This window comes from Dendrobates tinctorius, unplaced genomic scaffold, assembly GCF_039654945.1.
Source record: "Dendrobates tinctorius isolate UK_male_01 unplaced genomic scaffold, ASM3965494v1 ptg000192l, whole genome shotgun sequence".
In the NCBI taxonomy this organism is placed as follows: domain Eukaryota; kingdom Metazoa; phylum Chordata; class Amphibia; order Anura; family Dendrobatidae; genus Dendrobates; species Dendrobates tinctorius.
In genome coordinates, this window is record NW_027361859.1 from 8,543,736 (window position 1) to 8,570,030 (window position 26,295).

At 47.9% G+C, this 26,295-nt stretch overlaps 1 protein-coding gene across 4 annotated transcripts in view; it reads left to right on the plus strand.

Annotated features, from left to right (window-relative positions):
- Positions 1-9,277: 9,277 nt before the first annotated feature.
- Positions 9,278-26,295, plus strand: part of LOC141055844 (uncharacterized) — a 104,106-nt gene continuing 87,088 nt past the window's right edge. The window contains exon 1 of one of the 4 annotated variants that reach the window (XM_073552556.1): positions 9,278-9,349. Coding sequence is in view for 3 of the 4 variants with exons in the window: in XM_073552553.1 (XP_073408654.1) it covers positions 22,832-22,873 (42 nt within the window). In the remaining variant the exon portion in view is untranslated. Of the gene's footprint in view, positions 9,350-12,217; positions 12,332-12,410; positions 12,465-22,791; positions 22,874-26,295 lie in introns of those variants that run through there. The other 3 variants (XM_073552555.1, XM_073552554.1, XM_073552553.1) reach the window with 3 other exon arrangements.

The window sequence follows — 26,295 nt, forward strand, 5'->3', positions numbered from 1 at the left end:
CAAAATGGGGTCACTTATGGGGGGTTTCCACTGTTCAGGCACATCAGTGGCTCTCCAAATGCGACATAGCGCTCGATCTCAATTCCAGCCAATGTTGCATCAAACGATGCTCCTTCCCTTCCGAGCTCTGCCATGTGCCCAAACAGTGGTTTACCCCCATATATGGGGTATCAGCATACTCAGGACAAATTGTACAATAGCTTTTGGGGTCCTGGTTCTCTTGGGAAGATAACAATTGGGAGTGAAAAGATCATTTTTGTGGAAAAAATGATTTTTTCATTTTATGGCTGTACGTTATAAACTTATATGAAGCCCATGGGGGTTCAAAGTTCTGACCACCCATCTAGATATGTTCCTTGGGGGGGTCTAGTTTCCGAGATGGTGTCATTTGTGGGGGGTTTCCACTGTTTAGGCACATCAGGAGCTTTCCAAATGCGATATGGCGTCAAGCCAATTCTGCGTTGAAAAAGTCAAACGGCGCTCATTCCCTTCCGAGCTCCGCCATGCGCCCAAACAGTGGTTCACCCCCAAATATGGGTTATCAGCATACTCAGGACAAATTGCACAATAACTTTTAGGGTCCTGTTACCCTGGGAAAATAACAATTGGGGGTGAAAAGATCATTTTCGTGGAAAAAATATGATTTTTTTTAATTGTACGACTGTACGTTATAAACTTCTGTGAAGCCCTTGGGGGTTCAAAGTTCTCAACAACAAATCTAGATAAGTTCCTTGGGGGGTCTAGTTTCCAAAATGGGGTCACTTGCGGGGTTTCCATTCCACTGTTTAGGCACATCAGGGGCTCTCCAGACGTGACATGGCGTCCGATCTCAATTGCAGCAAATTTTGCGTTGAAAAAGTCAAACGGCGCTCCTTCCCTTTTGAGCTCTGCCATGCGACGAAACGGTGGTTCCTCCCACATATCAGGTATCAGCGTACTCTGGACAAATTGCACAATAACTTTTGCAGTCCAATTTCTCCTTTTACCCTTGGTAAAATTAAAAAATTGGACCTGAAGTAATTTTTTTGTGAAAAAAAGTTAAATGTTCATTTTTTTAAACATTTAAAAAATTCCTGTGAAGCACCTGAAGTGTTAATGAACTTCTTGAATGTGGTTTTGGGTACCTTGAGGGGTGCAGTTTTTAGAATGGTGTCACTTTTGGGTATTTTCTATCATATAGACCCCTCAAAGTGGCTTCAAATGTGATGTGGTCCCTAAAAAAAATGGTGTTGTAAAAATGAGAAATCACTGGTCAACTTTTAACCCTTATAACTTCCTAACAAAAAAAAAAATGTTTATTTCCAGAATTGTGCTGATGCAAAGTAAACATGTGGGAAATGTTACTTATTAAGTTTTTTGTGTGCCATATCTCTGTTATTTAAGGGCATAAAAATTCAAAGTTGATATATTGCGAAATTTTCAAAATTTTCGCCAAATTTCTGTTTTTTTCACAAACAAACGCAAGTTATATGAATGAAATTTTACCACTAACATGAAGTACAATATGTTACGAGAAAAACAATGTCAGAATCACCGGGATCCATGGAAGCGTTCCAGAATTATTACCGTATTTTTCGGACTATAAGACGCACCGGACCATAAGACGCACCCCTATTTTCAGAAGGAAAATAGGGAAAAAAATAATAATGTGTCAAATGGGGGGCCGTCTTACAGTCCGAATTCAGCTTACCTGGGAAGGGATCCGGCACAGGTGGAGAAGTAGTCACAGGGGTCATTCAGTGGTCCAGGCTCGTGCGGTGGCGGCGGCTCTGTGCTGGGGCAGTTGCACTGGGGCTGGGGCGGGTGGGCTGTGCAGGGGCAGCTGTGGCAGGGGCTGCTGTGCTGGGGCAGGGGCAGCTGTGGCAGGGGCAGGTGTGGCAGGGGCAGCTGTGCTGGGGCAGGGGCAGCTGTGGCAGGGGCAGCTGTGCTGGGGCAGGTGGGCAGGGGCAGCTGTGGCAGGGGCAACTGTGGCAGGGGCAGCTGTGGCAGGGGCAGGTGGGCTCTGCGGTGGTGGCAGCGGGCTGTGCTCCGGTGCAGGGGCGGCGGCTCCGCCGGCGTTTCTTCGCAGCCCGGAGGCCCCTGCGCACCCCTTGCTGGGCGCCGCCACGTTGCGGTGGCCTCCGGGAGCATGGACGCCGGCAAGATGGCCGCCGGTCCGGGGACTGCGCATGCGCAGCTTCAGATCTCGTTGCCGAGATTTGAATCTTGCCCCCCGAGATCTTGGCACGAGATCTGAAGCTGCGCATGCGCCGTCCCCGGACCGGCGGCCATCTTGCCGGCGTCCATGCTCCCGGAGGCCACCGCAACATGGCGGCGCCCAGCAAGGGGTGCGCGGGGGCCTCCGGGTTGCGAAGAAACGCCGGCGGAGCCGCCGCCCCTGCACCGGAGCACAGCCCGCTGCCACCACCGCACCGCAGAGCCTCGCCCGCTGCCACCAGCACACCAGGTACCGTGCATTGCAACTATAAGACGCACCCCCCACTTTCCCCCAAAATTTTTTGGGGAAAAAAGTGCGTCTTATGGTCCGAAAAATACGGTACCTCATAAAGGGACAGTGGTCAGAATTGTAAAAATTGGCCCGGTCATTAACGTGCAAACCACCCTTGGGGTAAAAGGGTTAAAAGTGTTGGCCAGTCTTAAGCTATAAGTCTTTAGTCACTGCACACTGTGAGGATTCTCCAGTACAAGCATTGGGAGTGGCAGACGTATGACTGCAAGTGTGTGATTTGCATACATGCGGTCACATGCCGACTAGACTGTAACCTGCCTTGCTTAATGCAAGTGTATTGAGCGAGGCCAGATACAACCTAATTAAAATGTGGCCAGAAGTATGCAAATCACATACTTGCAGTCACATGACCACATGGTCCCAGTGCCGGCACCAGAGAATCCTCACAACCCTTTTAATTACTCAGAGGTAATTTTTGTTTATAAACAATGAATTCTACAAGGTATAATTGTATTAACCACATTATATTACTAAGCCTGAGTAGGACATCTTCTATCCATCTCTTAGTTTGGCATACTTGTTAGTTTTGTGTAGCAATATGGGTTTATAGTGGTGAAAGTAATGGTTGCCACCTCCGAAATAAAGTCAGTTATTCCATTAACCAGGCAATGTGCTTAACATAACAAGTTTACCCACCTAAAGCCACCCCCAGTCTCCTTATTGGACCCTCTCGAGTACTTTGTACGAATATAAAACTGAGGCCTTTGTGGCCTAGTATAGGAGTGAAGTTGAATGTTCCTTTATATAGTTAAAGCACCAGTGAGCTACCCCTCCTCATCTGTACTGGAACTTTCTTCATACAAAAAGTACAGTACAAGAGGGATTGTCCCCAATCCACCGCCGTCACTTTTTTTTCCATCTACTTTGGTGGAACTTTTTTTAGGCCGGGGTCACACTTGTGAGTGTGATGCAAGAGACTCATGCGAGTTTCTCGCACCACACTCGCCAGTGTGACCCTGGCCTTATCCAGGATCTCTACTGGATCTGCCAGGCCTCTATCTCACCAATGTCCTATGAGCTTAGTGTTAAGGATAACACCCGAGAGATCACGCAAATGCCACCAATTGTCAAAGATCATAGGCAGGGGAGTCATGCTGAACCCATCACTCTGTTATTGTTTGGTCATGAACAGCCCTCTGCTGCCCCTAGATTAACGGATAATGCCGCAGGCTGTATCCACTACTAGGGCATTTATTGGAGAACTAACAGTGAGCATATGGTACATACACCTCTGATTACAACGCATGGGATATATGTATATACCCCTGGTACTGTCACTGCCAGCTCCACAATAACCCAAAGAAGATTGTTTGCTGCCAAAACCAATCATTTACAAGTCAATTGGACTTTGGTAGTGTATGGCTTTCAAGGGTGCGGTTTACAGAACAAAAGAAACAGAACTATTACATTTTATATTTTATCCAGAAAGATAGGCAGTGATTATAAAAAATATACCAAAGATTTTACAAAGGGGACAAAACAATACAGCATATACATTTACATAAAATTAACAAGATTAACTAAAGACTTACTAAATGCTGGTCACAAAGATGGCTAAGCTTAGCGGATGAAAGCAATCTGATTGAAAATGCCCGCAAACATGGGTCAAGCCTTCATTGATCTGTATCTTCCTTAGCATTGATCACAGTTCATAATTTGCCTGGTCTTTTTTATCAGAACCTGAATTACAACCTCATACTTTCCCTTGATGACCTTACGTGAGGCTGGCCAGTTTCATAAAATTGATATTCCAACATTCACGATATTTTCACTTCTGACGATCACAGGCGTCATGTTTTTTATCTGGATTTTATCATAGGAAACATGGTATGGCTGTTGTCAGCTATATGGCCATTATTATTATTATTTATTTGTATAGCACCATTGATTCCATGGTGCTGTACATGAGAAGGGGTTACATACAAATTACAGATATCACTTACAGTAAACTAACAATCACAGACTGATACAGAGGGGAGAGGACCCTGCCCTTTCGGGCTTACATGCTACAGGATGGTGGGGAAGGAGACAGTAGGTTGGGGGGTTGCAGCAGTTCCGGTGTTGGTTGAGGTGATATCACCGGTAGTGATTATTGATTTGGGGATGATTGACAAGTCTCACATTTATGAAAAAATATGCATATTCTTCCCCTATTAGTCATGAAGTTAAATATGCACATCCCGTCAATATCGGATTGTCCTAAACCCCAATATTCATATCTCACCATCGGCATCGAACCGACTAGTTGGAGTCTTCCAGTTTCCTCTGAAGATAATAATGGTTACCTCTAAACATGTTAGATTTTTGTTTTTCTTCCTCTCAAATCTACAAATCTTAGACTCTATGGTTGTTTCTCACAATAGACATCCTGTTTGACACTGCAGGAGTGGGTCCTGTGCGTCAAAAGAAGTTTGAAGCTGGAGCTTCCTACATTTTAATTAGGATTTCTCACTACCGAATATGCTAACTGTGTAATTTTACTTCAAGGAAAGTTGTAGATTGTAAGCTAGTGTCCTTCTAGAGATTCTGTGTGCGGTTAAATTACATTTACATTTAGCAACCACCTGTCTGGCCTTACGTATACATATCCAACCAATACGTCTTTCTCTGCTTGCTGTCACTGAATGGAAACATTGATTCCTGAGGATGAACTGACGAGCAAGCAAATCTAATATATAAAGCTCAATGTGTGTGTGTATGTTTGTATGTATGTATGTATGTGTGTATGTCCGGGATTGGCATCTGCACCGTCGCAGCTACAGCCATAAAATTTGGCACAGTCACACATCTGGACCCCGAGAGTGTCATAGGCTATGTTGTGAGACAAAATTTTAACCCCGCCCGTTCCAATTCACCAAACAATTTAGCCCCTATCTACATAATGGGGAAAAAGTGTTTGTATTGGCATCTGCACCGTTGTAGCTACAGCCACAAAATTTTGCACAGTCACACGTCCGGACCCCGAGAGCGTCATAGGCTATGTTGTGAGGCGAAATTTTAACCCTGTGCGTTCCAATTCACCAAACAATTTTTCCCCTATCTACACAATGGGGAAAAAGTGAAAGGAAAAGTGTTGGAGGCAAATTGACAGCTGCCAGATGTGAACAAGGGGGACTTAAAGAATGAGAGCGATGGCGCCAAAGAGTATATACCGTACAGTTGCTAAGGTGGGGCCCTGACATGGGATACTCACCACACACGGGGATATGAACACACACACAAAATGCGCCACACACTACCACGTGCTGCAACACATATACCACCCTCAGCACACATTTCACCACACATACACCAACCTCGCCACATAAAAGTCGAAACACAAAAGTCGCCACTCAAAACTCGCCACGCTGTCCCAGAGCTGTTTAAAAGATGAAAAATGAGCTGTGATTGGTTGCTATCAGCAACAGTTTTCTTTGTAGACAGGTGTGGTAACTGAGGCCTATTATTCTTATCATTTCTATGGTGTTATCGTCCTTCTGTAAAGCTGGAAATAACACAATTTATTACCGTGCCAACACAGACCACCCTCTGACACAGACTGCAGGGGGAGCCCAGTATCACACAGGATAGGGTTAGCTACATGGCTCAGCAGTCAGTATCACACAGGATAGGATTAGATACATGGCTCAGCAGACAGTATCACACAGGATAGGATTAGATACACGGCTCAGCAGTCAGTATCACACAGGATAGGATTAGATACACGGTTTTTCTGCGCAATATAATCATTATAATTTGTTATAACTAACCACAGTTGGTTACTATGCCCAGGTAACGCCGGACTCTTCAGCTAGTCTCTATTAAAACACAGCAAGCAAATCTCTAATAAAGCACACAAAAATATCGACATAACTGTTGCTCCGTGCTGGAAAAAGTCTGCATCCCTTAGGGTACGTGCACACGCTGCGGAATCCGCTGCGGATTAATCCGCATGGATTTTGCAAAAACCGCAGATAATCCGCAGGTCCAAAGACCTGCGGATTATCTGCGGTTTTGCCTGCGGTTTGGTCCTGCGGATTCACTATCTCCACAATGGTGGAGATAGGAACCCGCAGCGGTTTCCGCAGAAAGAATTGACATGCAATTCTTTCTGCGGATTCAAAACCGCAGCAAATCCGCGCAGATTTTTCCGCAGCGTCGGCACAGCGTTTTTTTTTTCCCATTCATTTGAATGGTACTGTACACCGCAGCTAAAACTGCTGCGGGTCCGCAGCGGCCAAAACCGCTGCGGAAACGCAGCGTGTGCACACAGCCTTAGAGCTGTGGACTCTGTTCTACGTGCATTGGTCCAATAGTCTTTATAAAGTGGCCAGGTCCTCACAGCCATTATGTTATCAATATATCTATTCTATTATTTCTAAACAGTTTTTCGGTGATTCCTTTGTATCCCCCTTCATACTGTACCCACACACACAAATGATACACCATTTGAAAGGTAAACTATCCCCTTCAGCAAGAAAATAGCCAAACAAACCACTCATCCACGATTTGATCACAAAATACAGTTTAAACATTAATTTTCATAAACCTGCAGTAAGGAAAAATGACCTGCAGGTGGCACCACAGTACCCCAAAGCATGCTACCAACACATTTGTAAACATGCTCTGCTTTTTTGCTGATTATTTCGCCCCACACACACAAATGATACACCATTTGAAAGGTAAACTTGCTACCTTCAGCAAGAAAACAGCCAAACAAACCACACATCCATGATTTTATCACTAAATACAGTTTAAACATTCATTTTCATAAACCTGCAGAAAGACACAATGACCTGCAGGTGGCACCTCAACCGGAAAACATTTTTTTGTCTCTACTTATCAAATCTATTATTTATTGTATTGCCAATCTACATATATAAATACCTGTCTGTGATCATCCGCTCATGAAATACATTTACAATTGACCAGCTTGCTTTTTCTGAAATTGCCTGCGCCCCCGACGACCAATGTGCGAAAATTTTGCTCTGGCCATGCTAGTATGTGTATAAAGTGATTGCTGATGAATCCCCTTCCTTAGGCCGGTTTCACATTCGCGCTTTTGAGCGCAGCGACGGCCTGCGCACGGCCGCCGCTAAGCCCCGCCCCTGCCCCGCCTCCACCAGTATCTCCGCCTCCGGGCGCATGACGTTGCATGCGTCATGCGTCCCCTATCTTCATCACAGAGGGCGCAGGCCGTGCGCAGTCTGCGCACAGTCTGCGTTTGGCGGCGCATGCGTCCTTTTGACGGTACGCCGAGCAGCGCCAAACGCAACCTGTTGCATTTGTGTGTGTGGTGTGTACGGCGTATACAGTGTGGGTGTGTGGTGCATATGGCATATAGAGTGTGTGTGTGTGGTGCGTACGGCATATACAGAGTGTGTGTGGTGCATACGGCGTATAAAGTGTGGGTGTGTGGTACGTACGGCGTGTAAAGTGTGTGTGTGTGGTGCGTACGGCGTATACAGTGTGTGTATGTGTGGTGCATACGGCATATACAGAGTGGGTGTGTGGTGCATACGGCATATACAGTGTGTGTGTGGTGCGTACGGCATATACAGAGTGTGTGTGTGGTGCGTACGGCGTATAAAGTGTGAGTGTGTGGTGCATACGGCGTATACAGTGTGTGTGTGTGGTGCGTACGGCATATACAGAGTGTGTGTGGTGCGTACGGCGTATACAGTGTGTGTGTGTGGTGCGTATGACATATACAGTGTGTGTGTGGTGCGTATGGAGTACACAGTGTGTGTGTGGTGCGTACGGCATATACTGAGAGTGTGTGTGTGGTGTGTACGGCGTATACAGTGTGGGTGTGTGGTGCATATGGCATATAGAGTGTGTGTGTGTGGTGCGTACGGCATATGCAGAGTGTGTGTGTGGTGCGTACGGCGTATAAAGTGTGGGTGTGTGGTACGTACGGTGTGTAAAGTGTGTGTGTGGTGCGTACGGCGTATACAGTGTGTGTATGTGTGGTGCATACGGCATATACAGAGTGGGTGTGTGGTGCATACGGCATATACAGTGTGTGTGTGGTGCGTACGGCATATACAGAGTGTGTGTGTGGTGCGTACGGCGTATAAAGTGTGGGTGTGTGGTGCGTACGGCGTATACAGTATGGGTGTGGAGTGCGTACGGCGTATACAGTGTGTGTGTGTGTGTGGTGCGTACGGCATATACAGAATGTGTGTGTGGTGAGTACGGCGTATACAGTGTGTGTGTTTGGTGCGTATGACATATACAGTGTGTGTGTGTGGTGCGTATGGAGTACACAGTGTGTGTGTGGTGCGTACGGCATATACTGAGAGTGTGTGTATGGTGTGTACGGCGTATGCAGTGTGGGTGTGTTGTGCATATGGCATATAGAGTGTGTGTGTGTGGTGCGTACGGCATATACAGAGTGTGTGTGGTGCGTACGGCGTATAAAGTGTGGGTGTGTGGTACGTACGGCGTGTAAAGTGTGTGTGTGTGGTGCGTACGGCGTATACAGTGTGTGTATGTGTGGTGCATACGGCATATACAGAGTGTGTGTGTGGTGTGTACGGCGTATACAGTGTGGGTGTGTGGTGCATACGGCATATACAGTGTGTGTGTGGTGCGTACGGCATATACTGAGTGTGTGTGGTGCATACGGCATATAGTGTGTGTGTGTGGTGCGTACGGCATATACAGAGTGTGTGTGTGTGTGTGTGGTGCGACGTTGTTCTGCTGGTGGTACTGCACAAGAGGCTAGTCCAGCAGCAGTTTCCATATTGAGACACCCATCACTTGGGTGTCCCAATATGGCGGTCGGTGAACTTCCTCCGCTTGGAATTCTGGGATCTGGACACATCTGGACAGAGCAGGATGTGAAGACATTACACGGTAAGTATATATTAGAGTGAGGCAGGGGTGACATAAAACTGTGGGGGGGCTGTGGGGACATTATACTAATATGTGGTGATGTTATACTGTGTGAGGGGCTGTGGGGGTATAATACCATGTGAGGGGGCTCTAGAGACATCATACTTATGTGGGGGGGACAGAATACTGTGAGGAGTTGTGGGGACATCATCTTCTACATCCACAACACACTCACGCAGCTCTGCTACATCCACATCACAGCAACAAGATAAAAGGAAACTGCTATATCCACGCGGCTCTGTTACGTCCACATCATACACAGACACGGCTCTGCTACATCCACATTATACTACACGCTCAGCTCTGCTACATCCACGCGGCTCTGTTACATTCACATCATACACACTCACGGCTCTGCTACATCCATAACGTACACACACAGCTCTGCTCTGTACACCTCGTACACACACGGCTCCACTCTGTACACCTCGTACACACACGGCTCTGCTCCGTACACCTCGTACACACACGGCTCCGCTCTGTACACCCCGTACACACACGGCTCCGCTCCGTACACCTCGTACACACACGGCTCCGCTCCGTACACCCCGTACACACACGGCTCCGCTCCGTACACCTCGTACACACGCGGCTCCGCTCCGTACACCTCGTACACGCGGCTTCGCTCCGTACACCTCGTACACACACGGCTCCGCTCCGTACACCTCGTACACGCGGCTTCGCTCCGTACACCTCGTACACACACGGCTCCGCTCCGTACACCCCGTACACACACGGCTCCGCTCCGTACACCTCGTACACACGCGGCTCCGCTCCGTACACCTCGTACACACGCGGCTCCGCTCCGTACACCTCGTACACACGGCTCCGCTCCGTACACCTCGTACACACACGACTCCGCTCCGTACACCTCGTACACGCGGCTTCGCTCCGTACACCTCGTACACACACGGCTCTGCTCCGTACACCTCGTACACACGCGGCTCCGCTCCGTACACCTCGTACACACACGGCTCCTCTCCGTACACCTCGTACACACACGACTCCGCTCCGTACACCTCGTACACGCGGCTTCGCTCCGTACACCTCGTACACACACGGCTCTGCTCCGTACACCTCGTACACACGCGGCTCCGCTCCGTACACCTCGTACACACGGCTCCGCTCCGTACACCTCGTACACACGTGGCTCCGCTCCGTACACCTCGTACACACGGCTCCGCTCCGTACACCTCGTACACACGTGGCTCCGCTCCGTACACCTCGTACACACGCGGCTCCGCTCCGTACACCTCGTACACACGCGGCTCCGCTCCGTACACCTCGTACACACACGGCTCTGCTCCGTACACCTCGTACACACGCGGCTCCGCTCCGTACACCTCGTACACACGGCTCCGCTCCGTACACCTCGTACACACGCGGCTCCGCTCCGTACACCTCGTACACACGGCTCCGCTCCGTACACCTCGTACACACACGACTCCGCTCCGTACACCTCGTACACGCGGCTTCGCTCCGTACACCTCGTACACACACGGCTCTGCTCCGTACACCTCGTACACACGCGGCTCCGCTCCGTACACCTCGTACACACACGACTCCGCTCCGTACACCTCGTACACGCGGCTTCGCTCCGTACACCTCGTACACACACGGCTCTGCTCCGTACACCTCGTACACACGCGGCTCCGCTCCGTACACCTCGTACACACACGGCTCTGCTCCGTACACCTCGTACACACGCGGCTCCGCTCCGTACACCTCGTACACACACGGCTCCTCTCCGTACACCTCGTACACACACGACTCCGCTCCGTACACCTCGTACACGCGGCTTCGCTCCGTACACCTCGTACACACACGGCTCCGCTCCGTACACCTCGTACACACACGGCTCTGCTCCGTACACCTCGTACACACGCGGCTCTGCTCCGTACACCTCGTACACACGCGGCTCCGCTCCGTACACCTCGTACACACACGGCTCCTCTCCGTACACCTCGTACACGCGGCTTCGCTCCGTACACCTCGTACACACACGGCTCTGCTCCGTACACCTCGTACACACGGCTCCGCTCCGTACACCTCGTACACACGTGGCTCCGCTCCGTACACCTCGTACACACGGCTCCGCTCCGTACACCTCGTACACACGGCTCCGCTCCGTACACCTCGTACACACGCGGCTCCGCTCCGTACACCTCGTACACACGCGGCTCCGCTCCGTACACCTCGTACACACGCGGCTCCGCTCCGTACACCTCGTACACACGCGGCTCTGCTCCGTACACCTCGTACACACGCGGCTCCGCTCCGTACACCTCGTACACACGGCTCCGCTCCGTACACCTCGTACACACGCGGCTCCGCTCCGTACACCTCGTACACACGGCTCCGCTCCGTACACCTCGTACACACACGACTCCGCTCCGTACACCTCGTACACACACGGCTCCGCTCCGTACACCTCGTACACGCGGCTCCGCTCCGTACACCTCGTACACACACGGCTCCGCTCCGTACACCTCGTACACACACGACTCCGCTCCGTACACCTCGTACACGCGGCTTCGCTCCGTACACCTCGTACACACACGGCTCCGCTCCGTACACCTCGTACACACACAACTCTGCTCCGTACACCTCGTACACACGGCTCCGCTCCGTACACCTCGTACACACACGACTCCGCTCCGTACACATCGTACACGCGGCTTCGCTCCGTACACCTCATACACACACGGCTCCGCTCCGTACACCTCGTACACACACAGCTCTGCTACATCCACCCTGTAAACCCCTCCTGACCCCACACAGAAACTTCCCCTCATCCAGCACCATGACAACCAGCACAGCAGAGTCCTGCATACACTGAGGCCCTGATCATGTGACCCCTGACTCCTCCCCTCCTGTGACCTCATCCCAGGTCCTGTGCGCACAGAGCAGCCATATATGTGGAGTGCGGCTCTGCAGGTGGAGGTAGGTGCTGGGGCCCCGTTATTCTCTCTCAGGATTAGTGTCTCTGTTTTGGTTTGATAGCCCGGATTGATCTGGACGCTTTGTGCTTATTCCTATGAGGAGTCGTCTCGCTTTCCTTTCTCCTGTGATGATGGTAGAGAGTGGTATAATTTACGGTAGCCGGACCCCTCTAGTCATTCTTGGGACATTATCAGGGTATTTATATAAATGACATGGCCCAATCCCAAAGTCCTAACTGATCCCCGACCCCCAAAATTAAATATCTGTGGTGTAGATGGGGGTCTTACCTCCCAACTGCCAAAGTCAGGGAGAGGGGCATGTACTGAGGCAGGTACACAGCAATTATGCCAATATTGAAGCCTCCTTAATGTTCTCAGCCATTGCTATAACTTTATGTGTCACATACTGCATGATACCCCACCGTGAACTCCCCTCACAATTTCTCCCCAGTCCCTTCACATGCACAGTATGATCCAAGTGCTCCCCATAAATTCATAAATGGATGCTGCTGCAGTAACCCCAACACAGTACAAAGTGCTCCCCCCACAATGTAGTGCTCCCCCCACAATGTAGTGCTCCCCCCCACAATATAGTGCTCCCCCCCACAATATAGTGCTCCCCCCCACAATATAGTGCTCCCCCCACAATATAGTGCTCCCCCCACAATGTAGTGCTCCCCCCACAATATAGTGCTCCCCCCCACAATGTAGTGCTCCCCCCACAATGTAGTGCTCCCCCCCACAATGTAGTGCTCCCCCCCACAATGTAGTGCTCCCCCCCACAATGTAGTGCTCCCCCCCACAATGTAGTGCTCCCCCCCACAATGTAGTGCTCCCCCCCACAATGTAGTGCTCCCCCCACAATGTAGTGCTCCCCCCCACAATATAGTGCTTCCACTGCTCCCCTTAATATCCGAATGACTCCACTGCCCCCTATACTCAGCATGATAGTGGGCACAGGCAATATGAGGTCCTCTACACTGCGGGGGCTTCCACACAATATCATGTCCACCAGTATGAGGGTCACATGCAGTACTAGGGTTCCCAAACTGCATCCCACGGTTCACACCCCAAAGTACTGAGGACTCTGACAACCCCTTTACACAGTGTGATGGGCTAAAGGCTCCCTACTCCACCATTACACTCAATGGGATCTGTACCACATGGATGCAGATATCATTGAAATTGTGATGGCAGAAAGGGATGCCACATGGGCACCATAGTGGCTGCTTTGTCTGTCGCTACAGACGGTACGCCCCTGCTAACAGCAGGGCTGTGGAGTCGGTAAGCCAAAACTCCCATTTCCTCAATTTCCATGACCCCAACCCCCCACGACTCCGACTCCCTCGTACCAGGGCTGTGGAGTCAGTAAGCAAAACCTCCGAATCCAACTCCTCAATTTCCATAACACCAACTCAGACTCCACCAAAATGAGTTCCGACTCCACAGCCCTGGATAACAGCACAGTGTTTTACTGATTTGGTAGTAGAACCAGTAGTGTGTCCACTTCTCCTGTGTCCCTAAAGCCATTTGTCAACATTTCAGCCTGTGTGGCCTAAACATGCCAACCGTTGCCTGATGTGTCTCTAGACTTGTCTCCCATGGAGCACAGCTGGGACATCATTGGTCGGCAAAGGGAGCTGCCAGCAGCAGATATTGATGATTTGGCTTTCATTCAGTGCTGCAAACAACTATTAACCCCTTCACAACCTTGGACGCCATGTAGGCATCATGAGAAGTCATGCCAAAACGACCCATGACACCTATGTGGCGTCATGAATTGATTGCCCCCCTGCGGGTCGGGTGACCGGGGTCACTGAAAGGTCACCCGACCCGCGCACACAGAGGACACCTTAGAGTTAACCACAGGGGGCGTGACTTGGCCCCCACATGCCTACAATCGCTCTGATTGGCAGTTTCACTTTTAACAGCCAATCAGAGCGATTTGTTATGAATGGGTCACCGAGGAGAAAAAAGCAAAAACAAGCTAAGTCACAGAAAACCAGAGTGGTTGGTAACCATGCAGATTGCAGATCCCTGATCTTACCACACAACTAGCAGTAGCCGTGGAGCGTGCCTACGATGTTCCTAGACGCCTCGTCACGGCCAGAGAACTACATAAGCCTAAAGCAAGAAAAGGGAAAACTAACTGCCCCAGAGCAGACCCCAACGGAATAGAAAGCCCCCACACATGTATTGACGGTGAAACAAGATGAAGGCACAAAAACAGGCAGGAAAATAGGCTGAGCAAATGATGGGGCCCAAACTAACTAGACAGGAAAGGAAATGGAAGACACTATCTGCAACCTGCAAAAAACCCTACAAAAAATAATGTCCAACACTTCTGATAGCAAAATTAACCCTGAAGTCACTAGACTTATCCCACTATATCAGCACTCTGAAATATTCTGAGACAGAGCAAAAAGAGACCGAACTAGTAAGGGACAAAAAGCCAATTGGCCAAATACTGATAAATAAGAGTGGAAATTCTGCTCTATTACAAATCCAGCCATGGCCGATGCTGAAATAGCATCGGGCATGGCTGGAGACACTGAACCGACCCCCCCCCCCCCCCCAACTGACTGACAGCGCCGATCGGCCGCCGCCACCATCTGACAGCGCCGATCGGCAGTTGCTGTCAAAATCTGTTCCCCCCTGCCTTCCCTCCGATCCCCCCGCCCTCCGATCACCCCCTCTCACCCTGCATGGTGGCTCCGAAGTCCCTCTGGCCGTCCTGGTTTGCCACCATTTCGGATGATTAGGGTTAGGGTTGGAATTACGGTTGGGGTTAGGGGTGGGTTGGGGTTGGGATTACGGTTAGGCTTGTGGTTAGGGTTAAAGTTGGGATTAGGGTTAGGTGTGTTGGGGTTAGGGTTGTGGTTAGGGTTATGATTAGAGTTGGGATTAGGGTTTGGGGTGTGTTGGGGTTAGGGTTGGAGATAGAATTGAGGGGTATCCACTGTTTAGGCAAATCACGGGGTCTCCAAACGCGACATGGCGCCACCATTTATTCCAGCAAATTTTGCATTCAAAAAGTTAAACAGTGCTCCCTTGCAGTTCAAGCCCTGACGTGCGCCCAAACAGTGGTTTACTCCCACATATGGGGTATCAGCTCACTCAGGGAAAAGTGCACAACAAATTTGAGGGTCCAAATTTATCCTGTTACCCTTGGGAAAATAAAAAATAGTGGGCTAAAAATCATTTTTTGAGGAAAAAAATTTTTTTTTTTAATTTTCAAGGCTCTGCTTTATAAACTTCTGTGAAGCACTTGGGGGTTCAGAGTGCTCACCACACATCTAGATTAGTTACTTGGGTGGTCTAGTTTCCTAAATGGGGTCACTTGTGGGGAGTGTCCACTGTTTAGGTACATCAGGGGCTCTGCAAACGTAACATGACACACGCAAACCATTCCATCAAGTCGGCATTTCAAAACGTCACTACTTCCCTTCCGAGCCCCAACGTGTGCCCAAACAGTGGTCCCCCCCACATATGGGATATCAGCGTACTCAGGACAAACTGGACAACAACTTTTGGGGTCCAAATTTATGTTACCCTTGTGAAAATAAAAAATAATGGGCTAAAAATCATTTTTTGAGGAAAAAAAAAATTGTTATTTTCACGGCTCTGCGTTATAAACTTCTGTGAAGCACCTGGGGGTTCAAAGTGCTCACTGTGCATCTAGATAAGTTCCTTAGGGGGTCTAGTTTCCAAAATGGGGTCATTTGTGGGGAAGCTCCAAAGTTTAGGTACACAGGGGGATCTCCAAACACGACATGGTGTCTGCTAACGATGGGAGCTAATTTTTCCCTTCCCCATGACAGCACCGCAGACATGAGAGATGGTATCCGCCCCCAGGAAACAGGAAACCTGTAGCAGAGACATAAGAAGGGGGCGTCACCTCTCTCCTCAGTTTGTTTTCCTGTTTCCTGCAGGCGGGCTGATGCCGGGGGGCAGAGTCCGTACCTCCGGAGGGATCCCCCTCTGATGTCAGCCGGTCAGGAGGCCGAGGTCCGCGGGGAGAGGATGGCAGCGGGGAGCGGTGGCGTGTGCCTGTCGGCCCAGCTCGGTGGGCGCTGTGAACGATGTCCTCCTCGTGAGACTCCCTGGCGGCCGCTCTAGTGGGAGTTTGTGCCGGGGGAGGCGTGACCACCACAACGCAGGTGCCGACTGAGTGGCGACGGCTTCCGGGGTCGCACCGGAAGTGACGTCACACGCTGGGGGAGCGGTGTACTGGGCACTTCGGGGAGGGAGCGGTCCCAAAAGTGCGCACCGCTCCTCCATAAAAAGGGAAGCAAGGCAGGTGCCACCGGTCCCTGAGAGGCTGCATACAGGCTCCAGAATAGCAGAGCCAGATCAGCAGCAGAGCGCAGATGGATCCTGAAGGCGAGATGCGCGCGCAGGAGGAAGAGCCACAGGCCACCAGGGTACCCAGAGGGCCGGGTGAGTGCCTTGGTAAGGCAACACATTATATTAACAACTGCCCTATGTATGTCTTCCTTAGGGAAAGGCCACATCAAAGCAAAAGAACAAGGAGTGTGCATTATGCAAAAAGGCCCTAGCTAAAACTTATGAGAAGCGACTCTGTCGCTCATGCATTAAAAAACAGTGGCCGAAGAGTCACCATCCCTATTCCAGAGCATTAAAGCTATGATCCGGGATCAAGTAAAGTCGACAGTCAAAGATGAATTGAAGGAGCAGACTACACTTAGCTCCGATGTAACACCCGCTTCACCCCTGCCCCCACGTCCTCCTCTTCCTCCCACAGAAATAACTACCGACATAGAGTCTGAGGAAGAGCAAGGAGAGATAGGGCCCTCAGACTCAGACCTGGATTCCTCGGACGAGGAAAAGGGTCGTCCGTATTTCCTATCTGAGGACATTGGGAAATTACTAAAACTTGTAAGGTCCACAAAGGGACTGGAAACGCCAAAAGAGCCAAAATCAATTCAAGATGCTATGTTTAGTAATCTTGGGAGGCATCAGCTTGGTCGTTTAAGCCGGGGGTGGCCACCACTTGTACAGCACGTGCCATTGTCAAGTGGTTAGACGAATTAAGTGACCAAATTAAGAATAAATGCCCAAGGGAGACACTGCTGGAGACAATACCTTCCTTGCAGAAGGCAGCGGGATTCCTGGCTGACGCCGCAGTAGATTCCGTCCGAGGTGCCGCCCGTGCATGCGCCCTTTCAAATTCAGGCCTCTTTAGTAAAACCACCCCGAGACCCAATACTAAGCAATGATGCCAGGGCGGTTGGGGGAAGGCTTCGGTTCTTTGTCCATCAATGGGTAGCATTGCCCGCCTCAAAGTGGGTAACCAGCCTATTAGCCGGGGGCCTACGACTAAGGTTTCTAAGCCTTCCACCTCAAAGAGTAAAAGTGACCCGAGTAGCCAAAAAGAATCAGGCCACGCTATAAAAGGAGATTCAACTCCTCATGCAAAAAGAGGTACTAATAAAAGTACCGTATCATCAAGAAGTGAAAGGGTTTTACAGCACTCTGTTCCTCATGCCAAAACGAGATGGGTCACTAAGAACCATATTCAATCTCAAAGCCCTGAACCAATACATCAGGACAGAGAAATTCAAAATGGAGACCTTGGGATCAGCAGTAAAGTTGCTCGACCCGGGTTGCTACATGGCAGTAATAGATCTTACCGACGCCTATTACCATGTTCCAATATGGGGAGAACACCAACAATATCTAAGATTGGTAGTAGAGATTGCTCAAGTCCCCACTCATCTCCCAGTACCAGTGCCTACCCTTCGGGGTATCAGTAGCCCCTCGTATATTTACAAAAATCATCGGGGAAGTAGCGTCCTTTATAAGAAGGGAAAATATCCTATTGGTACCCTATCTAGACAATTTCCTCGTCATAGCAAACGACAAGAAAAATTGCGAAAATGCAGTTACAAAGGTCCTGGAAATATTGACAGGTTAGGCCTGTTTCACACTTCCGTTTTTGTGTCCGCCAAACGGATCCGTTTCCGTTTTTTGACGGAAACTGATGCAAACGGATCCGTTTTTTTTAAAAACGGATCCGTTTTTTTGACGGATCCGCGGTAACCGTAATGGAAGTCTATGGGACAAAAAAAACGGATCCTGCCAAAAATGGCGGATCCGTTTTTTTACGGAAAACAACGGATTTTGACGGATTTGAAAAAACGGAAGTGTGAAACAGGCCTTAGGCTGGATGATCAATCTAAAAAAATCCAGACTAACTCCAATTCAGTCACAAGAATTCCTTGGAATTCAATTGGACTCATTAAAACAGCAATGCATTCTTCCAGAAAGGAAAATAGGGGCTATCCAACAAAAAATACAACGGATACAATCCGGTTGAGCCATATCAGTAAGAGAGGCAACGTCACTCCTGGGCGCGTTAACAGCAACAATCCCAGTGGTCCGGTGGGCACAAGCCCATACGAGAGAACTACAGTGGCAGATCCTATCCGAGCAGGAGAGGGGTCCTTCCAATTTAAACCGGGAGATCATTCTCTCACCTCAAGTGCGGGAGTCATTAAAATGGTGGCTGAGCACCGAAAACTTAAACAGATCAGTGCCTTGGACTACTCAAAACTCGGTGGTACTGACCACGGACGGAAGTCCGAGTGGCTGGGGGGCACACATAGAGAAATGAACCCTACAGGGCCAGTGGGAACCCAGAATGAGGGATGCATCCTCAAATCTAAAAGTACTGGCGGCTGTAAGGTGAGCCCTTCCCCTACTAAAGCGAGAAGTGCAAGGGAGACATGTCACCATATTATCGGACAACAACACGGTCATAGCATACATAAGCATTCAAAGGGGCACAAGGTCGGCAACCCTTATGGCAGAAGCCAGGGAATTATTCGCATTGGCGGAAAACAATCTTTTATTCTTATCGGGTACACATTTAAAGGGGGCAGACAATTATCTGGCCGATTATTTAAGCCGGCATGTACTATACCAGGGAGAATGGTCTCTAAATCAAAAAATATTTGGGGAAATCTGCGCTGCCTGGGGCACACCAGAGGTAGACCTATTTGCTACCAGGGAAAATTGAAAAGTGGACAGGTTCTACTCCCTAAACCCAAGAGAACGGCCAGAGGGGGTGGATTCGCTACTCCACCAGTGGAAATTTCGTCTGGCCTATGCGTTCCCCCCCGTTTCCATTGATTCCAGTAGTCTTGAAAAAGATCAGACAGGACAAAGCTCGAATAATCCTGGTTGCGCCCTTCTGGCCTAAGAGGGCATGGTTCACATGGCTCAGACGCATGTCTATCTCGGACCCATGGATCTTCCCAGATACCCCGAGTCTGCTATGCCAGGGCCCAGTAGAACATCCCCGGGTTCACGGGCTGCACCTCACTGCGTGGAACTTGAGAGGGGACTCCTTCTAGCAAAATGGTTCTCAGTCCCGTTAGTAACCACCCTACTCGCTAGCAGAAAGGAGGTAACTTCATGTAAATACCAAAAAATTTGGGAAAAATTCTTACAGTTCACGGGCTGACAATGGACTGGGACAGCCCAAAAAATACCAATAAAAGAGGTCCTAGAGTTCCTCCAGAAAGGACTGGAAAAAGGACTGTCCACAAGCACCTTAAAGGTGCATGTATTGTCCCTAGGGGCGTTGTTTGATCAAAAACTGGCTGATCACCCATGGATCTATAGATTCATTCGGGCCTCCTTTACATCCAGGCCCACAAAATTAAGATAAGATAACCCTTTAATCGTCCCACCATGGGGAAATTCAGAGCATTATAGCAGCAAGGCAGAAACAAGTACAGATACAGATGCATAAAGGCATTACATTGACAGTAGGTAGGTACATATACGAAATAAAAAAGATATAAGCGGACTATCACAACTTTGGATCTATCAGTTCACTGTTTGGGTCGTTCTCCATTTTGGACAGTGCTGGTTATGCAGCCTAACTGCAGCAGGAAGGAAGTACTTTCGATAGCGCTCCCTCTCACATTTAGGATGAAGTAGCCGGTCACTGACAGTACTGCACATCTTTGTCACGGTCTCATGCATGGGATGGGAATCATTCTGCACCATGTAGCTCACCTTGGCCAGTATCCTCCTGTCGCCTACTTCCTGAACTGGATCAAGGGGCCATCCCAGGAAAGAGCTGGCCCTTCTAATCAGTTTCTCCAGCCTATTCCTGTCCCTGGTTGATATGCCACTACCCCAGCACGCCACACCAAAGAAAATGACTGATGCCACAACAGAGTTGAAGAAGGATGCAAGGAGTGCCCCCCTAACTCCGAAGGCTCTCAGCCTTCTGAGCAGATAAAGCCTACTGTGGCCCTTCCTGTACACTGCATCCAAGTGATGGGCCCAGTCAAGCTTATTATTGAGGATCACACCAAGGTACTTATAGGTGTCGACCATCTCAATGTCATTTCCCTGAATGTTCACCACTACTGGTGGATTTTTTCCCTTGCGAAAGTCCACCACCAATTCCTTGGTCTTCCCGGAATTAATCCTAAGGTGGTTCCTCTGACACCACTCCACAAAAGCTTGGTTAGTATCTCTGTACTCTCTTTCATCTCCTCCTGTGATGAGGCCTACTATTGCAGAGTCATCAGAATACTTCTGCAAGTAGCAGCTAGATGAGTTGCACTTAAAATCCACAGTGTACAGTGTGAAGAGAAAAGGGGCAAGAACTGTACCTTGAGGTGCCCCTGTATTGCAGAACACCGTGTCTGACACACTGTCCTGAACCTTTACAAACTGAGGTCGGTTTGTGAGGTAGTTAAGGATCCAGGTGGAGAGTTGGAGGTCCACGCCAACAAGGCCCAGCTTGTCTCTCAGTAGACCTGGCTGTATGGTATTAAAAGCACTAGAGAAATCGAAGAACATTATTCTCAGTGTTCCCAGGTTTCTCCAGGTGAGAGTGAGTCCTATCTAGAAGGTGAATAATGGCATCAGCCAAACTAATGCCCGGCCTGTAGACAAACTGGAGAGGGTCCATATCCGAGCTCACTAGAGGACGGAGACGTGTGAGAACCAATCTCTCTAGTACCTTCATCAGGTGTGATGTCAATGCTACAGGTCTATTGTCATTAAGGTCTTTCGGATAAGGTTTCTTCGGAACTGGTACCACATACGATAATTTCCACAGTTGTGGTACTATACCTATTCTCAGGCTCATATTGAACAGATATGTAATGATCTCACTCAGCTGGTGCCCGCAGGTTTTGATTAGCCTTGCACTGATGCCGTCAGGACCTGCAGCCTTCAAAACTTTGAACTTATCCAGTTCTTTTGCAACCTGGGTACTTGTGAAGAACAGACCCTGGCTCAGTTGACAAGTTGCAGCAGGGGGTGAGGTTATTGTAGCAGAGAGGTGTGAATGATATGCAGGGGCAGGAGCAGCCAGTGTGTGATTAAATCTGTTAAAGAATAGATTAAGTTCATTAAGCCCCTCTTTATCTACAACCATCCTTAAATTACCATCTAAGGTAGCTCCCTGGGATCTAAATTTAGCATTAAGGGCACTGACAGCTTCTCCATTTGAACATATTGCTTCCATCTCAATAAAGGCGCTAACACTAAAACAGTACTCCTGGTGACCCTAACCTCAGCTCGTCGTATCTGCGAGCTGCAGGCAATATCTGTAAATCCACCATATACCAACTTTTTGGATGATAGAGTAATCATAAAAACGGATCCGGCCTTCCTACCGAAGGTAAATTCCAAATTCCACAGGGAGCAGGAGATAATTTTGCCCTCGTTTTGTCAAAACCCCAAATCCCAGGGAGAAAAAGCCTTCCATTGTCTAGATGTCAGACGTTGCCTGCTTCAATATATAGAAGCCTTAAAATCATGGCGACAGTCTTCATCCCTTTTTGTCTCCTTTCAGGGGACAAACAGGGGTAAGAAAGCTTCAAAGTCAACGATTGCACGATGGTTACGTATGGGTATTGCACTGGCTTATTCTTCTTTAGATCAGACTCCCCCACTGGGTGTAACAGCTCACTCTACAAGAGCGATAGCCACATCCTGGGCTGAAAGGGCAAATGCTTCGGTTCAGCAGATTTGGAAGGCAGCAGTATTGTCCTCACCATCCACTTCCTTCCGGCACTATAGACTAGACCTAGGACCCTCAAATCTGGCCTTTGGGAGAAAACTGTTGTCTGTTGTTGTCCCACCCTAGGAGTCTATTCTATCTTTCCTCTCATGTCTGCGGTGCTGTCATGGGGAAGGGAAAAAATAATTACTTACCGGTAATTTGATTTTCGAGAGCCATGACAGCACCGCATCGTTCCCGCCCTATCTTGGTAATGGTTGTGTGGTGCACTAGAAAATTTAAGGTTGTATCTGAATATAAATATATATAAGAGAGAGAAAAAGGGAAAAGAAGGTGAATATTATTGACACTGTTATATAACATGTATTTAAACTAATAAGGCGGTTACCTTTGCATACTCTGAAACAAACTGAGAGAGGTGCCGCCCCCTTCTTATGTCTCTGCTACAGGTTTCCTGTTTTCTGGGGGCGGATACCATCTCTCATGTCTGCGGTGCTGTCATGGCTCTGGAAAATCAAATTACCGGTAAGTAATTATCATTCAAAAAGTCAAATGACGCTCCCTGCCGTGCGCCCAAACAGTGGTTCCCCCCACATATGGGGTACCATCATACTCAGGACAAACTGGACAACAACTTTTGGGGTCCAATTTATCCTGTTACAATTGTGAAAATAAAAAATAGCGGGCTAAAAAATCATTTTTGAGCAAAAAAAAATTATTTTTTATTTTCACTGCTCTGCGTTATAAGCTTCTGTGAAGCACTTGGGGGTTCAAAGTGCTCACCACACATCTAGATAAGTTCCTTCGGGGGTCTAGTTTCCAAAATGTGGACCCTTGTGGTGGAGCGCCAATGTTTAGGCACACAGGGGCTCTCCAAACGTGACATGGCAACCGCTAAATATTCAAGCATATTTTCCATTCAAAAAGTCAAATGGCGCTCCTTCCCTTCTGAGCCCTGCCGTGCGCCCAAACAGTGGTTTATGACCACATATGAGGTATCAGTGTACTCATGAGAAATTGCCCAACAAAATTTAGGATCCATTTTATCCTATTACCCATGTGAAAATGAAAATTTCTGTTTTTTTTCACAAATAAATGCAAAAATTATCGACCTAAATTTACCACTAACACGAAGCCCAATATGTCACGAAAAATAATCTCAGAATCTCTAGGATACGTTGAAGCGTTCCTGAGTTATTACCTCATAAAGGGACACTGGTTAGAATTGCAAAAAATGGCCAGGTCATGAAGGGGTTAATAACCTCAATTATAGCATGCAAGGCTGGAAGTTTAGATTTTTTTTCATCACTTGCTTATTGACTTTTCCTTCTTAGTGTCGTAATTTCAATGTTGAGGAGTGTTGTTGTAACCTTCCCTTTTTGTGGCTTTTGTATAATTTAATTCTGCTCTTGTTCCTGCAATTAAAAAAAAAAAAAAGATATGAAAGTAAAAATCCACTCAACTTGCTCTCTGCTTTCTTCATTTTTCTATTGAGCCCAACCACGAAATAAAATGTAACGCCGGCTGCTATTCCCTGGAATGTTCAAGAGATTCTGTGTTCTGCCTCTTTTGCTGTATTTTATGGGACGTGATAGAGATCAAACTTTTTTTCGGTCCTCGGAACGCAGATTCACTCTGTGCTTGATTCCAGTAATGTTTCTCCTCCTAGAAAAAAAAAAAATTTTTGTCTTCCCAAACATTACAGTTCACTCCACCCTACAGGTTACAACTGTAGAACAATTTTATTACAGCACTGTAAAAAGGAAGACTGCAGAACAAAGCTTATTGGCTTCCCCCAACATAACTCGGCTTTTGATCGGTATCACTGGGAAGACAAGCTGCAGGTTATTGGTTTCACATTCTGGCTTTGTCAGGGGTCAGATGTGGAACCCACGCTCTGAGGACTTAAAGTTTGGCCTGACTGGTCCTCAGATAGTTTAAGGGGGTTTTCTAGTTTAGACGCCCAATTTTCATGCTAATTTTAGTTAATTTATTTTTATTTTTTTGTGGAAAAAGTATGAGGATTTTTGGGATAGCATTTTTACAATATATTTAAACCTGTTTGAAGTATACTGACACATTTGTACATCATCTGAAGAGTATAAATAAGTACTTTAAAAATGCAGTGAAGTGGGCATCTTCAGATATAAATGGAAATGTACCATAGTTATATCCTCAGGATTTGTTAATTACCGTATATACTCGTGTAAAAGCAGAGATTTTCGGCACATTTTTTTTTGTGCTGAAAACCAGGGCTGTGGAGTCGGTAAGCCAAACCTGCGACTCCGACTCCTCAATTTCCCTTACATCGACTCAGACTCCACGACTCCGACTCCCACATATGTTGCTTATATTTAAGTGAAAAATTTATTGTAGTACAATGTGAACATCAGACATTTAATCATTTCTATGATCCAAGAATCAAAATATTTAGAGCATAATATCTATTTATTGGAATACAACTTTAGAACACAAAAAACTGTAAAATTGTAAATATATAATACACTGTATAATATCGATTACATTCATACGGTACAGACCAAAGTTTGGACACACCTTCTCATTCAAAGAGTTTTCTTTATTTTTATGACTATGAAAATTGTAGATTCACTCTGAAGGCATCAAACAATGAATTAACACATGTGTAATTATATAATTAACAAAAAAGTGTGAAACAACTGAAAATATGTCTTATATTCTAGGTTCTTCAAAGTAGCCACCTTTTGCTTTGATTACTGCTTTGCACACTCTTGGCATTCTCTTGATGAGCTTCAAGAGGTAGTCACCAGAAATGGTCTTCCAACAGTCTTGAAGGAGTTCCCAGAGATGCTTAGCACTTGTTGGCCCTTTTGCCTTCACTCTGCGGTCCAGCTCACCCCAAACCATCTCGATTGGGTTTAGGTCTGGTGACTGTGGAGGCCAGGTCATCTGGTGTAGCACCCCATCAGTCTCCTTCTTGGTCAAATAGCCCTTACACAGCTTGGAGGTGTGTATGAGGTCATTGTCCTGTTGAAAAATAAATGATGGTCCAACTAAACACAAACCGGATGGAATAGCATGCCGCTGCAAGATGCTGTGGCCTGTGGTAGCCATGCTGGTTCAGTATGCCTTCAATTTTGAATAAATCCCCAACAGTGTCACCAACAAAGCACCCCCACACCATCACACCTCCTCCTCCATGCTTCACGGTGGGAACCAGGCATGTAGAGTCCATCTGTTTACCTTTTCTGCGTCGCACAAAGACATGGTGGTTGGAACCAAAGATCTCAAATTTGGACTCATCAGACCAAAGCACAGATTTCCACTGGTCTAATGTCCATTCCTTGTGTTCTATAGCCCAAACAAGTCTCTTCTGCTTGTTACCTGTCCTTAGCAGTGGTTTCCTAGCAGCTATTTTACCATGAAGGCCTGCTGCACAAAGTCTCCTCTTAACAGTTGTTGTAGGGATGTGTCTGCTGCTAGAACTCTGTGTGGCATTAACCTGGTCTCTATTCTGAGCTGCTGTTAACCTGCGATTTCTGAGGCTGGTGACTAGGATGAACTTATCCTCCGCAGCAGAGGTGACTCTTGGTCTTGCTTTCCTGGGGCGGTCCTCATGTGGGCCATTTTCTTTGTATTGCTTGATGTTTTTTGCCACTGCACTTGGGGACACTTTCAAAGTTTTCCCAATTTTTCGGACTGACTGACCTTCATTTCTTAACCCCTTAAGCCCCAAGGGTGGTTTGCACGTTCATGACCGGGCCAATTTTTACAATTCTGACTACTTTCCCTTTATGAGGTTATAACTCTGAAACGCTTCCATGGATCCCGGTGATTCTGACACTGTTTTCTCGTGACATATTGTACTTCATGTTAGTGGTAAAATTTCATTCATATAACTTGTGTTTATTTGTGAAAAAAACGGAAATTTGGCGAAAATTTCGCAATTTTCTAAATTTGTATTTTTA